Here is an 18391-nt window from a genome sequence, read left to right as displayed (position 1 = left end):
TCAGAGTCATAAATCTGGCAATACACCTAAAGGATTTCTTTCAAAATAACTGAAATCTTCTAAGAATTCTATTTTAGGGGTGTTGTTTCCTCCTAGGGATAAGTATTCTCATCTCACACAGGAAAAACATCAACTTGGAGGTGTTTTCTCCAGGGTCTGAAAATCTCTGTTCAATTACACGTGCACATACTTCCAAGTGTTGCAAGGAGCTTAAAACTGGGCGAGGCATGAAGAATAAAAACAGCAGGCAGAATCCATCCAACATGGTGAAAATGACGCAAAATGAAGGAAAGCCCAACCAACCAAACAGGAAAACCCTGAGAAATACTTCAGTTTTTTAGTAAAATATGCATTTCAGGAAAAAGAGATTATTTTTTAACATATTCTTACATTAATCAAAACATAGCTCCTATAGCTACTGCTAAGAATTCTCGACTAGAATTTACTGCAGTCTTCTGCTGGAAGAAGGGTTCGCCAGAGTCAAGAAGACGCTCAATATGAGTTATGCATCTTGCTCAACTTTATTAGTTTCTAACACTACTTATATAGAACCGATACACATGCATATTCGTAAAGCAGAAATATAATTGGTTAGTAGTCTCTAAACGCGCGCGGTTCTCGCACCCCTAATTATCATGACTAAAATAAGCATTCTATCCATGTAGCTAATTGTGTTGCTGTGCTTCAGCCTTGCAGTTTGTTACTCCCTGTTTTCCCATACCGGTCCCTATCCTTCTTGGCACTGCACCTGCTTTCCCAGCAGCTGTAGCTTGTTACAGCCACGGCCTGTTGGCACAACGTAATTACTCGGTCTCAGGATTCAAGAACAGCTCCAGGCCACCTTTCTTGTTATCTTCAGCACAGCAACTTCAGTACAATTCTGGTTACAGGCCTATTCTAATACCAGGCCTGGATTGTGCACATCTTCAGAGATTCTAAAGCCATGCTTCTGCAGCCATTCTTCTGCAGTCTGCTGTTAATGACTGTTTCTGATAAGAGTGAATTTTTCATAAATTCTGTTACCTTCAAGATAACAGGGCAAGGAAGGGCAAAGAAAAGCTCTGTGGGGAAAAAGCTGCACAACCCCCTGGAATTTTCAGCAATCTTTATAAATCAAACTATGTAACTACTTGTTATGTTATCTGCCAGCTTTTAATCTTCCCAACAAAATTCAGTCTCTTCAGCACCCAACAGACCCATTCAAAAGCTTTTCACTATAAGCACAAGACAAACTGGTGAACTGTAACCACTGGAAATTGCTTGGAATTGTTTTAAGCAAATCTTTCAGGCTTATCTTTGATAATGATCTGGAGAGCTGCCAGAGGGGCACAGACACATGCATACACAAAGAAATGTAGCAGCAGTATGGCCATAGGCTTCTGGGCCAAAAGGCACTTTCAGTCCTGCATAAATCTATCTGAATTTAAAATTTCATTGAGCTTTACCAAACAGGTTCAGTTCAGATTATCAGCCACACTCTCAGTGCCAAATCTTATACCCATATACCATGCACTTTATACAATTCCCCTCTACTACTGCATTTCAGTTGTGCATCAAATTCCTCTTAGATTTCACTTCATGTACTGACTAATATTTGACTTAATGCTGTGAACAACTTTTCCGTCCCTTATTACAGGCAGAGGTCTGGTAAAGAAAGGGATTTTTCTTACCAAAATCCCTCACCTTCAGTAATTCTAACTCATATTAGGATTTACCATATAAAATTCTCAAAGCTGAAAGACTGAGCAACATAAACAACACAAGATTTAATAAGGTTCTAGATATTTTCAGTACATGACATAAACCATAAAATTCTTTCTCATTTCCCATTGCTAGGAGAAGGAGTTGAAACTGTGGCAAAAGGTGCCATCAGCAATTGATATGCCATTTCAAAGTATTTGCCTAGAAAACAGTTACTGGATCTGTAAAGAGGGTAACTCTCACCTTTTTTAACTGTTTTTTCTTGCAGCAGACCTGGTAGTTCTTTTAGTAATGTCTGAACTGTCAGAAATGCTAGGTTCAGAGGTTTTATTTTTCTGAACACTGGAGTGCAGAATTACTCTGGAAAGAGTAGGAAAAAAGAAAGATTATATAATCTGAAAGTTTCTAGGAAAACACTGAAAAGAGGGTATTAAAGTTGATGTAGAGCTAACACGTACCACCTGGCTTTTCACAAATCATTCTGAAAAGCAAAGTCCTTGTTATAATCATGGTAATGCAAGTTCTTTTATTAGGAGCACAGCAGCTTTTTTTTGGTTGATTTTTTGGTTGAGGTTTGGTTTTGGTAGGTGGTTTTTTTGCTTTCAAAGAACAATTTAAATTTATGGCTTTGAATTTCCTGTTAGGTTTTGGAAAGACAAAAAGCTAATAAATTGTATTGTATATTACTGCAACAAAACCAAAAAAAAGGATAAAATCTGGAGTATGCCACAAAGCCAAACATTATTTTCCAGACTGACACAGAAAGGAATTCAGAAAAAAAGCCAAGTAATTCGATTTGTGAAGATCCAAGCCTGATCTCCAACAATTAACCAGGAGATACTCCCTAAAGTATAGTAGGCTGAGAAAATCATTGCATATGCTGGCATTTTGCTCTTACAGGGAGTTACTACACCATACCCAAAACTCAGCTTTACATGCTGGTTGTGCTCAACTGCTTGTCTGGAAGACTCTAGAGCAATATGTTGACTATTCCTTAAACAGGCAGATAAATCCTAGTGTTGCTTACATCAATAAGAAACCCAGACTGTGAAATGCAAATAACTATTTTTAGCCACAGCCAACTGGTTCATGGGGAAAACACATCTTCTGTATTCCTGAATACTTGTAGTGAAATTGTAATACTATGGAGACATTGGAGTCCACAGATATCTATTCAGTGCATCATTTTCTACATCTAGTTCCTAGTTATTCCATCTGTGCAAGGCTCCAACTGTAAAACTATGCATCATTTTAAAGATTCAGAGCTAAGACTAACTTAGCTATTACTGGGTTTTCCCTTGCTGTTACTAGACTCTAATTTTCAGTGGCTTCACTGAGTCCATCTGTGTCAGCAGATTATATTAGATTGGACATCAAAATTTTCATGAAGTTGTATAAACTGCAGTCCAGATGCTTAATACTCTGAAGAAACTGTTTTCAAAAATCCTAGATATGAACATAAAACATAACTTTTGGAGCAAAAGTGGACAGGCATACTTGGGAGAAAATATGACTATTTTCATACTCATGTAACATATTCACCAAAACCAGAAATGGAATAAAATCCCTATGCTTTTACCGTTTTATATAGGTTTAATACCAGAATATGCATCGGAGGTAACACAATTTCATCTGAAATAAATTCTTTTCAGCGGTATAAGTTATCAGCAACCTTGTTTACCACATACTTCTAGATTGTTTAGCAAACAGATGACTACAGAACCACAAAGTATTTTGAATTTTGACTTGAACAAATCTCTCAATAATTCAGACTTGCAAAATCTTGTCATCTGATTTGCAGAAGTCCAAACTGAACAGGTGTTCTCTTCCTCTAAGATACGAGACAAGATTGTAATGGCAAGTACTATCAAAATTTGCAAAGCAAATTCTATTGTAAACACAACACATTCAAAGTCAGAGGAATCAGTTATTTGCGAAGCTGAAAACAAAACCCAGGTACCTTCATGTCATATCATGCCTCTGTAGACAACAGAAACTCTCCTAACAATCTATCCTCCTTGCATGCCCAAAGTTAAAAGGTTCAAATCCTGGAAGTTCACTTTATAATTTCTATTGTGCTTGTAAACCAGTTCTAACAAGTTCTAATATTAAAATTCTCTTTTCAGTGCCCCAGTTGTCATACAACGTCAACAAATTTGGGCCACTGTGCTTTCAACTAGCTTTAAAAATGATACTAGTGGTGAAAAAAGACTTATATTGTACCTTTCATCTGTGCCACTAGCAACTTTCAGGACTGAACAGAAAGGTACAACGCTGGCTTAACCTCCTAACATTTAGTCACTGAAATATAAGCGTGACCAAATCATGGCATATACCACTTTTATTAGAGCTCATGCAGACAAAAATATGGAAAAAAAATGTATTCTCCTTAAATATTTGTATACAGCATCTCTCTGTATAAAAATGCATGTAATGTACACATAAAAGAAAGCAAAAGTTATTGGAATGTGATATAATATTTCTCTTATAGTTGTCCATTCTTTCCAGACACCAGAAGTTCAGAAAACAAGTCTATACAAGGCTTAAACCCATATACTTATTAGATATTAACTGGAACTTTATGAAGTGTTAAGACACTACCTTGCACAAACACTAAAATATTCATCCTTTCAGCATTTCATAGGTATGTCCTTACTTCCCACATAATTTAATCTGTTCAGCATCAAGAAAGAAAAGAGGTTCTAAATGGGAACACGACTTATCATGTCACCATATATAACTGCACCTTAAACCCAAACCAACCACAACATCATCCTCTTAAAGATTGCTGTATTTACCAAAGGGTAGGGAGAGAAGGAGCTGGCTTATGGGATCACCTCAGAGCCAGCTGTGAGCATGGTAGAACCTTTAACATCATCTGCTCTTCAGTCGATATGTCATTTTTACATCTCAGCAATCCACAACTTCACATGGCTACCCAAGAGTAAAGATTAATTGAAATCCCTGTGAACAAAACATTTGCTGCATGATCAGACATGTTTAAATCAGACTACAATTCTAGACTTCCAAGGCTGATAGCACCCAAGGAAAACAGATGAGGTCTCATTTACACCATCATCTGACACGGTGTGACAATATTCAGAGCTGTCTTTGGGCCTGACAATTGTCAGCTTAGGAGCAGTAACAGTACTATCAGAGCTTTCATTACAATGCTACTGCATACATGTTTAAGGTCAGAAAAGAAACAAATGTATAGAATTTTGATTTAACACAATTAGACTTACAGCCTCACTTGATAGCGGGTTCAACAGATAGGTTTTATAATGGAGATGAGGCCACAGTAGAGGAAATCCTCCCAATATCTTGGACGCCCCAAAAATCCCAAACTATATTAGGGAAGGGTAGGATCCTCAGGACACCCCCTTTACTGTTTTGTAACTGTTCATGTAAAATAGCATGTCATGCTGTACACGACAACAAACAACTTCCAGAAACACCAGCAGAAAGTGCATCTGGTGTACACAAATGTTTTCTAACTCAATGAAACACAATTTATTTTTTTTTTAAAAGAAAAAGCAGAATGTTTCCTGAACACAGGCGATGTTGTAATAGCCACACTACTAAACATGTATCATAAGAATTTTTCAACTCCAGTTAATCCATAATGGAAGCATCACTTGGTAGTTCTGAACCTAATATACTCCCCAAACACCAGGCTGCTTATACACTACTTTTTTATTCAAGCTAGTATATTGGCCTTCAAACAAATCAAAACCCACTTAAGTGGAACAGTGTTTGGGTTCAGTAGCACCGTCTTTTAAGTAGTTCACAACTTTTTTTCACACCATTTAACTCAGAGCAGGGTGGGAGGACAGGTACACCACCAATACACAAAAGCCCAAACACCCCACAACCCAAGATAAAATCCACCAAACCTGAAACGCCAGCAAGGTAGTAAGTCTTGCAGATAAATCAATCTACTCAATAAGCTTTTTTAAAAGAAAAATTATTACAGTGCCCTGCAGAGGAATGAGGGAAAGAGAGGCTGCAGGAGCGTATCTTCTCTGCCCTGCAATGGGCATTTTATTTTTGCTATGGTTACCTGCTTTATGAAGTCTGTCAAATGCAATATTGCATTCTCCTTCATCATCTCATGATTTTTAGGAAAAAAGCCGAAGACCTCTACCACTGCTCCAAGTCATTGATGTGCAACAAGTGAGAGATACTCTTTAGTATACAGGGCTGCAGCCAACAGGACTGCCGGACTAACCCAGAGAGATTCACAATCCTGAATGATAATTTGATCTCTTAAAACACAAGGGACACTAGCTGTGTAACAGAGACAATGTTAGCCTAGCTTTTAAGAAAAGCTTAAGCATTTTCTCATCCAGACACAAACCAACATTGTGTGATCTTCAATCTTGGATATGAGGCAGCAGCACCAGTAACCCAATTGCTTACATCATGACACATTTAGCAACATCAAACAGTCTTTTCTCTTTCCCTCTAGCAAGGGAATTTTTAGACAGAACACAAAAACTGTAAGAGAAAGAAAGGATTATAGTTGAGTGAAATTGATCTTACAGTACAGGAACACAAAGGACAGATTGTTTTATTTTTTTAAACCCTTGTTTTAAGTTTAGCTTTTTAGTCTGTGTTTAGAAATCTGAAATCTGACTTTTAGAAAACACTGAGACAATACTGCTACACTCATAAAACCCTGAAAACAATCCTTTCATTTTAAGTATGTTCTTTGACAAAGTCAGGTACCAATAAAAAAATCGCTAAAGCTATAGTAAATTTTGGGTTTTGTTTTTCTCCAAAAAAAACAGATTAATATGACCTCAGCTAATGCTGAGTTACTTAGTGTAACTAAGTTGTCCACAAGTCCTCCAGTTCTCATTCTTAGGTATTAAGTCATTTGGTTTAGCAGAAAGAGTCCAATGCTTTTTAAAAATCTGGACAGAAAGTTGCCAGGCCAAAAGTAAGAAGGATAAAAACTCTTCACCTTAATGCTCTGCCAGGAAAGAATGCATTTTCTTACCTCATACTCTGGTGTAAAACACTTTTTCTGACCTACTTTTTCTCTGAGAGCACCAAAGTTTCAAGTGTTCACCCAAAGAAACCATTTCACTTTGAGGGTGGTGGTGATGGAGCAGCTCTAGGCAGACACAGTAGCAAGCAGAAAGCTCTTGTTTGGGTTTCCTGGCAGTTCTGCGTGCTGCTGAGGTTTTGTTTGGCCAAAAGATGGAAGCTGTGATTTGATGAAAAGAATCCACCTTCTAAGGGCAAGAAAGGCACCGCAATCACTGCAGCCACTTTGACATAAGCAGGGTGGAAAAAGAATGAAAACTGTACTCAAGGAACTAGTATGTTTTTAATGCTTTACTCAGCTCATGAATCCAAGTAACAGAAAGAAGGGATTTAACTGGTCTTATAAAGCTCTGTAAAAACTAATTGGGCACAAAAGAAGATGAAAACAGATTGCCTGGGTAAACAAGTGAGCCTTGACCTAATACTGCAACTTGCCTCACCTTCTGTTAGATTAAACAGGAAAAAAGAAATCCCATTTTACTGCCTCTCATGGCACACAATCCTATAATCTCCTAGTAAAAACAAAGACCTACTGACATTCATAACAAACTCTAATCCCTGGCATATCATGTGAGTAAAACCATCCCCTTTTTTTTTTTGGTAGGATTTTTTTTTTAGGAAACTAAGCTTCTTTGCAAGTTCATGGATTTCAAAGTAAAACTGGAGACAACATCTTCATCTGATATACGCAAAGGACAGGACCCTGTTTTAAAGCAGTACTTTTTCCTTTTTACAAATATAGTTTTGCTCATATAGTTTTGCTTATTTGCAGGAGCATGCAGAGAAGAAAAGCTTCAAAATTATGAACTATCCCGTTTATAAAAGCTCTGCACCTTTTTGTTTGCAAGCCAGCCATAAAACTCACCCAGTTACTCTAAATAATATATACAAAAATACAACAAAGCCAGAGCAGTGAAATTAATCTTGCAACAAAGCCAGTTAAGAAACATGATATGAAAACATGCATTTATGAGACATACTAGACAGAAAGTGTGAGCTATTGTAGAGAAATGGAATGGGACACTTACACAGTGGCTCTCTCTCAGGGGGTCCTGATGGTTACTATGTTCTTAAACCATCTAGACAGAATAGCAGGCTGGGCAGAAGGGAGCCACAAACAATCCACCAGATGACAATGCTACACAGTGTAGACACCAGCATAGCTAGAAGCCATCTAAAAAAAGGGGTTGGAGGGGGAGGAAAAGGTGAACAAAAAATTCAAAAGCAAAAGCTATTGGTGCATTTTAGCTTGTTTCAAGTTCTTCAAAAGCATATTGGTCTATACCTTTTGCCAAGCATTTTCTTACTGTCTATGACAGTAACAATCCATGCAACCATAGCTTGCCAAATGAGGTATCCACGTGTTGCTGGAATCAAAGCGTATTCCAAATATCGTCTGTACACTCTTTGGAAAATAAATGCATGCTGGAGCAGTACATCTCTGACCACTTGCTGCCATCTCTTATGCAGTTTCGTCAGCTTGTATTCATACACCATAATTCACAATCATACATCTTAATACTAAAACATTAGATCAGAGCCCTATCAGTTTGTAGGAAAAAGCAGTTCATGTAAACACCCAGATCATGGGGTATACTACCTTCCTGTGTTCAAAGCAGCAAAAGCTAATTCATAACCCTTTGCCAAAGGTGCAGAATATTGCTAATTAGAGCATATACAAAGTATCAACTCATCAAAGCATATAGTTTATACAACCAACTTCAATAAACACTAACAAACATTATACACAAATCCCTTGTGACTTAAATGTAAGCAATGCCTGTAACTCTCAAAGACTATAATTGTCCCAGCTTCTGGTGCTCTTACTTTGCTTTGGTTTTTTTTTCTTTTCTGTGAAATAGAACTACATAGAGGATTTATTGTATGCTTCAGTAAAAATTGATCAATTTCACTGCAAGATTAATTGTTTTTAACAGTCTAAACTAACGGAAAAAGAGGGACCTCTCTTCAAATAGGGAAGACTTCTGACTCATGTAGGACAGCTATATATTCTAGCTGTATTTTGGCTTAGTAATCGTAACACAAAAAATATAAGAAGTTATATATTTATTTTTCACCAAATTATTTCAGTGCAAGCTGCAAGCCATACAGATAACTTGGGGGAACAGGAGCGAGGAAATTCCAACTCTGTACCACAATGCACACTATAAAGAGCAACTATAAGCTCCAAATCAATTATTTTAACTCTACAGAAGTACAAGCTAACTAGTTTTAATTAGAGCAGTCATGTTGTGGAGTGCTTCATGAATGGAATAATAGTAAACAGTTGATAGGCTGTCTGCATATTACAACAATGGCTCTGAATAATAACCATACAGTCTACATTTATTCTATGAAACATACAATAAATGAGATCTTTCACAACTTTTATTACATAACTTAAAGTACCTTTTATGAAAAAAGTACTGTAAAGTGGAAACTAAAGCACTATGTGCTTTAGCAACTGACGTGCAAGGTAGTTGGTTTTTTTACTGTGCTACCTGAGGTAACTGAGATGATGTGTTTTGGGGTCTTTGTAATGTCAGCTGGGTACAGGCTTTTTCTGAATCTGTGTAAATGATGAGCATGAACAAAAGAGAATCTCATCAAACAAAAGCATAATTCATACATAGTAGTATGTGAGGGTTTCCAAAGACATATTCCTTTACCTTCAGCACATTCTTGCTACATACCTCTCATGTTTTCTAGGAGTCTGATGACACTGTTTGGTCTTTAAGAAGGAAAAAAAAAAAAATCCAGGTGCTAGGAGCATGATCCCCTACAGAAACACAGCACAGTAAAAGCCAAGCTGCTTTTAGTCTGTGACTAGTGCTACATTATTTGCAAAAATCTGACAGACAGGGATCATCATTGTTTTCCTACCAATCAAGTGAAATCCCTGTATGTCTTGCAAGTCTTAAATTCTCCTGTAGTTTATTTAACGGCAGACAGAAAAGCTTCTCTACCTACAGTTGCTACAAGCTACATCAGATGCAAAGGCCACTATGAACTTCCTTTCACAGGTAGTGTTTCAATACTTGTCTAAAGAGACTATCATACCAGGTTTTCTGACAGAAACGCACTCTTTTTCTATTTACTGAGATAGTGCTACTCTGTCTTCCAGATCCACCAGCCACTATCCCAAAGCCCACAGGATTTACGGAAAGTTCCTCTTCAAGTAAGAGGAAATGAAAGTAAGATAAAGATTCTTCTTTCAACTCTTCTTATGTAGCTGACTTTACTTCAAAAATCTGTGTGTACAAACACCACCACACGAAGTCATATTCTTCCATTTTTATACTACCATGGGAAAGACAAGAGACTGTGATTAAACTAAAAGTAAAGCATTCAGGAATACTACGGGAGCTTGTAAAGCACAGACTAATGGAATCAAGACAACACAGAAAACTAGTAACGCAGTTATTTAACGAAGTTTTCCTGCCTCTTTAGTGCTCACCAAGCCTTCAGAGAAACAGTGAATCTCATGCTTGTTTTAAATGAGTAAAAGTAGCCTTGGCAGCAAACTTATCGGGGCAAAGGGAAGTACGCATAAAGAAGAAGAAAAAAGTATTTCTGGCATTTATATATTCAGAATCTGACTTACGTTAGTGGAGATGTAGTTGGAGCTTTTGCTTGCCTGCTACTTTTCAGAGCACGAAGCTTATCACCTTGTGTTACACAGTTTGTTTCATCTTCATCACTGTACTGGATAAGTGGAGGGCGGGAAAGATTAAAATAAAGACACTTAAGATATTTAAGAATTAACCTTATATTAATGTTAGAATTATCCCAACAGGAAAGTTTGCTAGGATAAAATCAAAGGAAATTCACTTGCATAGATACAATTATGTTCTTCCTAGTTCCCTATTTGCTGCTTTTAAAGCTGTAAACCATTAAGTGGTCTCATTAATTACATGCATCAGAACGTTGTCTACCTTTAGAACAGTGGAAACATCAAATCTTTGCTTAGGTACAGCACAATCTTCACTCAAGTACACCATTTCCCTCTTTCACTTGCCTTTGTAAAACAGCAGTACCATTTTTTTAAAAGGCAACATCAAAAGGTGTTGTAGAAGTTGCAATTACTTAGAAACTAATAAAAGCAAAAAAATATTTCAGCCCTTCTCTTAAACACAGACCATGAAGTAAGAACCTAAACAAAGTAAAATCACAGTGGTTTTGACTGCAAATTGTGAGTACTTCTTTTGTTCTAATATCTACCCAATTATTAAAGACTAAAGTATGATAAGGATACCCCTACTTCACCTGTGTATTGCACTTCTTTTCTCATACTTGCTGTTCATACCTTTTCCCCTCCCCATATCCCTGATACAAAAAGTGCAAACAGAAAAAGAATCTGATTAACACAGTTTTAGCACAGCCAGAGGTTTGTTCAGATTCTCAAGAGCAGTTACAACTTTTTGAAGAGCACAGTATTTGGATGGTTACCAGCTCAATGTCCTTTCGGATGGTTCTCCTGTTTCTCATGTCATTAATTGAAATATCATCTACTCTTGACAGAATTCTTGTTACAGCAATTTTACAGTTTCCTTTCAACTTTGCACGGAAAATATCTCCTTCTGTCCAAAGTTCTGCCTGTTTGCTATCATAACATGGAAAAAAAGCCCAAAACACAATAAATCAACACCAAAGATTTAGTGTACAATAAAGAAGAAAAAGACATCTAGCTCTATTTTTGAAATAATTTATAGTTAATCTACTTACTCCATCAAGAAGTGTTGTTGTGGTCCAATCACTGAACCAGGTCTATTAATTCTAATCCAGGCAATAGTTTCAGCAGCTGTCATCCGATAATGCTTCATAATATAACAGGCAATAAGTGTGCCAGTTCGTCCAAGACCAGCTGTGTAAGATAAAAGAATGGCTTCTTTCATATACCCATCTTCATCTGGAATCTGTTGTAGCTACAGACATTGTTACTTGGACAAATAGTTACTGGCCTAGTTTAATATTAAGCAAACATGTTACTGATCAAACTTGCTAAGTGCAACCTACCTTTTGATTTTTTTTCCCCCATATACAAGGTTACGAACACATTGTTCACATGCTTTTTGAATTGCACTGAAACCAGTTGCTCTTCCAATTCCTCCTGACTAACCTCTTACTTTAGTTCCCAAGGAAAAGACAGATTTTGTAATGACCATGTCCAGGCACTAGCTGACACAGGCAAGAAGTACTCCACAATGAGGAACCTTCTTTGCAATGGCCCTCCAAAGAGTTCTATTTACCTTGGGAAACATGAGAAGGAAAGGAGGGCAGCTCTAGGTAAGTGGCTCCTCTCCTCAGTCACTTGCTGTCAGTATCAAAACCACACATCACCTTCTCTCATTTAACAACTGACTGATCAACATCAATGTAAAATCTTCAGTATAACCCAATAGCCAAGGCAATCACACAGCACTTTCCATGCCTTGCCCTGGCTTTAAGAACAGGCTACAGTGTTGCCCTCTTTCTCAAGGGTAAGAGCACACTGAGGAACATAAGGTGGTCTATACACCGTTAGTATGGTAAATATCAAAGAACATCTTAATCTGAGTGAAAACAAAGCACTTGTACCACTAATATGCAGTATTCAGGCATAATCAATTTAGCCATATACCAGAATTTATCATCTCAGTGGTGAGCAAGAGTATGCACTCGCTTCCCAACTGTTAATATGCTGGTTTTACCAATTCTACCACTTCACTCTATAATCCTGTTAAACATGCAACAAATGCAGTCTCTGCAGGTCCCTGGCAAATGGGTTAAGAAAAGGCCTTTCTCCAATCACAGCATTATCAGGTACACCAGTAGTGAGGCAAGGTTTGTGAGGAATAAATGTCTGATAGGCTATTAAAGATGGTGTGGGAAGGGAAACATAGTTCCTCTAGAACCACTGAAAACTGTATCTTTATACCAGCTGCATTGGGCATGCTCTCTTTCCCTCAGCAGTCTAACTCTGGAAGAGCAGATATTCAGAGCATGCCCAGTGTAGCTGGTATAAAGGGTTTCTGAAGGATTAAGATCTCTGCGGTTCTGGAAGAACACACATACTTTATGAGGAATATCCTCAAAAAGCAGCAATGATCTTTTCAAAAGTTTATGATTTGGTACATTTAACCTTACATTTTCAGAAAGACCTATAAACCTTGCCAGGACTTCAAATTCCTGCTCAAAAGCATCCTTTGAAAGTGTTAACACTTTCTAGCAGAAAGAGCTGATAATATTGGCAAGATTAATTTCCCCAGCCTCACTCTTCAAAAAGCTGGGAAGATTTCCCTGGAACTTAAAAAAATTAGAAGATGAAGTGCAGAACAGAAACATAGAATTTGTACGGAAAAGTTGAAGACTGGCAAATAGATGTTAATAACTAGATATAACAGCAATATAGTGCAAAATACCTCAGGAACTGTAACTACAAGCATCACCTGTAATATAAATTTTTTTTAGACTATACCTTTGCAATGAACGGCTATAACACCTTCAGCGTTTTCACAAATATTTAGAAATGTTTTAACTATAGTATCACTAGGTGTGCTTCCATCAGCAAAGAAGAGGTCAAAATGCTCAAATCCAGCATCCGTAAATCGCTTGGCATCATATAGTTTTTTGTTGAGGCGTATTATAGTGGTGACCTTATGTTTCCTGAAGTATGGGAAATAAGCCTCTGGAGCATGGTGGGGATAGCCTATTTGAAAAAAGAAGGGGAAAAAAAAAGAAGAGAGTAAGGCTCAAACTGCACATATGAACAAAGACCCAAAAACAAGAGATGAAAACACTTTCAAAATAGAACTCATGTTCAACATAAAGAAACAGACTAACTGAAAATGGAATTTTAACATAATCACCTAGGTCAGATACAATTAAACCAAGCATTAAAATTTTACTGCCAGCGTTCTTATAAAAGAAAAAGAGCCAAGGAAAAAACACACTGTTTGAGGAACAATTTTTAAAGCTTGTTCTTACTGATAACAATCACCAGGAAAGCAGTGGGCTTGTGTCCCCCACCTCCTTTTTTAAGCATACCATTTTCAATTTTACTTCTTGAATGAGGTCCACTGAAGGCAATGAATTTGTTTGGTATTATCCAGTTAAAATCTCCATTTTCTGCTCTCTGTCAAGAGAAAATGCTTGGTTTATCATTATCCCTGTATTTTCAGGCTTTTCCTTATTGTTTCAAAATACATGCTAGATAGAAGTGATGTACAATTTTTGCCAAAGGAAGTTATGTTAGTTGTCTGCTTTCTGTTCCATCAGGAGGATGCCAGAAGCTCTCAAACTCACTTTTCTTGCCTGTCTTCTCCTCTTTCTAGAGTTTTAGAACAACAGAACTGATGCCCTTCAGATGAAGGGCAATTTCCAAAATTTAATTTTTTATAGGTTTCTAAATTATGACCTTGGCCTTACCTCTGTTCACAATTTAAGTCATGATTTTTTAGATTCTAAGAACACTAAATTTTCTCTTTACAGACAACTGGCAGCTGTGCATTTCTAAGACTCCATATAGTCAAGAGTTGCAGCCCTTCATTGTCACATTCATCTCTCATGCCCCAAAGTCAATTTTACAGGCTTGGAGTTTCCCAGTCCTGCTTCTGTCTTTACCTCAAAGACTGGTACTGTATTTTCGCCATGTGTTCAGAGATACATAATTTAATTGCTCCCCAGAATTCAGGCTTGGACTTGCATGCCCTTGAGTTTCTCATCAAGACTGCTCAAGAATATGCATGATCTCTAAAAGGTGGCCAAACTCCCACTCCCTGATCATCTTCCAGGGCTTTAATAATAACGGAAAAACGTATTTATTTCCATTTTGGTTTCTGCTTCCCCTCCCATGTTGGAGGCTGACTATGCTTAAATCTGAATTTTCATATTCTCTCTCTGACCACAAACCTTTATTTAACAATCAACGTTTAAAGAGACAAAACAAAAATGGAACTTAATACTATTAAAAAAAAGAAAAAGAAAAAAAAGCACTTACAAACAATCACCTTAGCATTAGTAACAGCAAAACAATTACTGAATACTTACTTCAAAATGCTCATATTCATTTACATCAAACACAATGAAATCCAGCAAACCATATTGCAAAGCCTAAAATTCAGAATACAGCTTTTAACAAAGACAACACATTTTCAATGAGGACAGTTTATCACTCTTTTAGGTTACTGAAAGCCACTTAATACCTTTTCTACTCCTTCAGAGAGATTTCTTCCTATATTTGTAAAAATACAGATAACTCAGTCTTGGTTCAAAACAGATTTGTAGATTTCAATATAAGTGAATTTGGACAAGCAAATCCACTCTTTTGTTTTTACTAAGTGACTACAAAATTCCAGACTACAGAATCAGTCAGCCTTTTCATTACTGCTAGGTGTACAAAATAAAAAACGAGAAAAAGAACTGGCAAAAATTACCTATTGAAATTATGAGTACATGCTAAAGTATGCATTCAAGGACTGCAAATATTTTTGTGCATGAATGCTATTCACTCTCATTATGATGCTAATATCCTCACTGATTTTAAATTGCTTGGAGACACACAGTCCTAAGCAGACATTAGTGTGGTCCCTGATGTCCCGTCATCATCCTCAACCATTATATTCAATACTGTATATAACATGTAAACATTTGGGTAACTGGCAGTTTATCCACTTGCTAAATCAGGAAGCACAAACAGAGATAATCCCGTATCTCCAGATACTTATAATACTACATTCTAATTTCTTCTTTCCCTGCATAATCTTCTGTAGTTTTCCTTGCTGTTCACTGGTACTAAAAAGAAATAGCAATTCACCACTCTTGGCATACAAACAGCCAATGTCAAAACATCCAAAAAACCTGAAAATACAAATTTTCAAGAATTCACCTTAATCAGTAAAAACTCCAGGTTTTGGCATACCCATAATAAAAAAGACAGTAGTAGGGTGGAGAGCTGCAGATGCCCCATTTCATTACTCATACAGATGAAAAAAAGTATGCATTGGAATTCCCCTGTCTTTCAATGCCGCATTACTTCACAATTGTATTGCTATAAAACACTGGATCATGATAATTTGTAGTTACCAGAAAAAAAAAAAGCACCTGCCTTCTAACATTTGTTCTATTCATATTACTAAAGCACACTTCAGACATTAGCCCACGCTACAAATGCCTAAAAAGTAACACTAACCAATTCAAAACCACTGTCAAAGGCTATATTCAGCCTAAAATTAACACCAGGGGGCATATAATAAACCTATCACACAACTCTTAGAGATTAGAGGTGTGAACTCCTGTCCTGATAGATTACATAAATAAAACTCAAAATTCTGTCTTTAAAATCTTCACTAGTTGATTACATAAGTTATTGGTCAACTTCTAGGGATGCTGTACCTAGCAGTTTTGTTGCAATGCATAATACATAATAAGCTAGCCAACAATCAGAAAATCTGCTGCTGTGCAGCTCTAACTGGATCCTTGATTCCTAACCCTTCTTTTTCTGCTAGGCAAATTTTAGCTGACCTTTTGCAACTAGAAAAATATGGTTTTACTGACCTTGTTTATTGCATGAAAACAGTCCAGCAATGTCAGATGAAAACTGCAAGTACCAAAGGAAGCATCCCTGTAAGATATGATCAAATTGGTAAAATTGTCCCATTTCAATCCAAGTGAAAGCAATTGAAGATATTTCTCTAAAACACCTTTAAAAATTGTTCCAAGATAATTACTATTATACTGAAATGATTATGTCAAATGATTATTTAATTTCCCCATCTTGCATCTTACAATAATAACAAAACATAAAATGTTATATTAACAGATGATCCAAGAGCAAGATTAGGCCAGTTACAGTTCTGGTAAACCTGACATGTTTTATTTCTGACATGAACATTCAAATTGCCATCCTTCAGTAACTATGTCAACAAAGAACAGACAAAACAAAGTCCTTCTGGCAAAAGTTAATGTCTAAATTAACATCATACTCTAAAATACACTCTTAGAACATTTTCTTCTGAAGTACACTTTCAAAAATATCAACTTTTTTAATACAGTGCAAATTTTTTCTCCAAACTCCATTTGAAAGAAAAGATGATGCACACATGCATTCAATGTATACACGAACAGCATCTCCTGACTATGACTGGCAAGATACGCATTTGTGTGGATATATTAAAAGACCTTCCTTAAGATGTATAGAATAGTTTATGCTTAAACACGAGGAGAAGCTGGTTTTCATTAAAACTCCTTCTTTAAACTACAATTTAAAAAAAATCTGTTAATCCAAGAATGGCATGTTCTTAGTATGTGACCACTATTAGATTCCCGAAGGACTGCAGAGTAAGCATTCTACATGAACACTACAGTCAAGTAAAAAAATAATTTTAAACTGAATCTACATCAAACAGTATTATGTCTTGGCAGAAGACTGTGCAGCCCTCATCAGCAGAACATCATTATAGTTTAAAACCAGTAAAAAATATATCACGCTCAAATTCAACTGAGATGAGGAAGAACTTCTGAAGAACCTGGATGGCTGCCTCTACAACTTGTATCATTTTCCTCCCTAATGAAGCAGCATGAAAGATGGGGGTAAAAAAATTAAGCAGGAGAAGCAAATAACATGAACCCTATTCATGTTACAAATAAAATGAACCCTATTCAAATGAAAGAGAGTACAGGTAAAGCTGATGTTGAAGTGGACTGTCTGTTTGGCCACCTGACCAGGCCCTCTACAGACAGATGGGAGCAGCCTCACATTAGCAGGCCCTGGTCCCCAAGGGGAACTTCAGCTGCTCCTGTACCTGTTGGAGGGTCAACACGGCAGGCCATAAGCAATCCAGAAGGTTCCTGCAATGAGCTAATGACAACTTCCTTCTCCAAGTGACACAGTAGCCAACGTGGAACAGTGCTCTGCTGGACCTTATACTCACCAATAAGGAGGTGCTCGCTGGGCATATGAAAGCCAAAGGCAGCCTTGGATACAGTAACTATAAGGTGGTGGAGTTCAGGATCCTGAGGGTATGGAGGAAGGTGAAAAGCAAGCTCACCACCCTGGACTTCAGGAGAGCAGACTTTGGCTTCTTCAAAGATCTGCTTGGAAGATTCTCATGGGATAAGGCCTTGGAGGGAAGAGAGGCCTAAGAAAGCTGGCTAATATTCAAGGATTACCCCTTTCAAGCTTAACAGCAGTTAATCCAAATGAATCTGAAGCAGGCAAAAAGGCCAGGAGGCCTCTGTGGATGAAGTAGGAACTCCTGGCCAAACGCAAACACAAAAAGGAAGCATTCAGAGGGTGGAAACAGGGACAGGTAACCTGGGAGGAATATAGAGACACTGTCTGAGCATACAGGGACAAAGTTAGGAAAGTTAAAGCCCAAATGAAATTGAATCTGGCCAGGGATGTCAAAGAAAACACAAAGGGCTTCTGTAAGTACACAGATGACAAAAGGAAGGCTAGGGAAGATGTGGGCCCATTGCTCAATGAGACAGGGGACCTGGTTACACAGGACATGGAGAAGGCTGAGGTGCTGAATGCCTTGTTTGCATCAGTCTTTACTAGCAAGACCAGCCTTCAGGAATCCCAGGTCTCAGAAACCAGGGGGAGAGGCCAGAGTAACAAAGATGTACTTGGTAGAAGAGGATCAGGTCAAGGAAT

The 18391-nt window shown here is 37.4% G+C and overlaps 1 protein-coding gene across 15 annotated transcripts in view; it reads right to left on the bottom strand.

Moving 5' to 3' along the window:
• The window catches only part of CDC14B (cell division cycle 14B), a 46075-nt gene that overhangs the window by 5093 nt on the left and 22591 nt on the right, over nucleotides 1-18391 (bottom strand). For 3 of the 15 annotated variants that reach the window (XM_040579123.1, XM_040579125.1, XM_040579133.1), the window contains exons 6-13: nucleotides 16291-16357; nucleotides 14785-14847; nucleotides 13783-13870; nucleotides 13214-13444; nucleotides 11482-11620; nucleotides 11206-11359; nucleotides 10361-10461; nucleotides 7785-7930 (exon numbers count right to left, since the gene is read on the bottom strand). In XM_040579123.1, coding sequence (XP_040435057.1) covers nucleotides 7819-7930; nucleotides 10361-10461; nucleotides 11206-11359; nucleotides 11482-11620; nucleotides 13214-13444; nucleotides 13783-13870; nucleotides 14785-14847; nucleotides 16291-16357 — 955 coding nt within the window. In that variant the 3' untranslated portion in view covers nucleotides 7785-7818. The other 12 variants (XM_040579124.1, XM_040579128.1, XM_040579131.1 and 9 more) reach the window with 10 other exon arrangements.

Source organism: Falco naumanni, chromosome Z (genome assembly GCF_017639655.2).
Source record: "Falco naumanni isolate bFalNau1 chromosome Z, bFalNau1.pat, whole genome shotgun sequence".
Classification (NCBI taxonomy): Eukaryota; Metazoa; Chordata; class Aves; order Falconiformes; family Falconidae; genus Falco; species Falco naumanni.
This window is presented reverse-complemented; position numbering and strand designations above follow the sequence as displayed.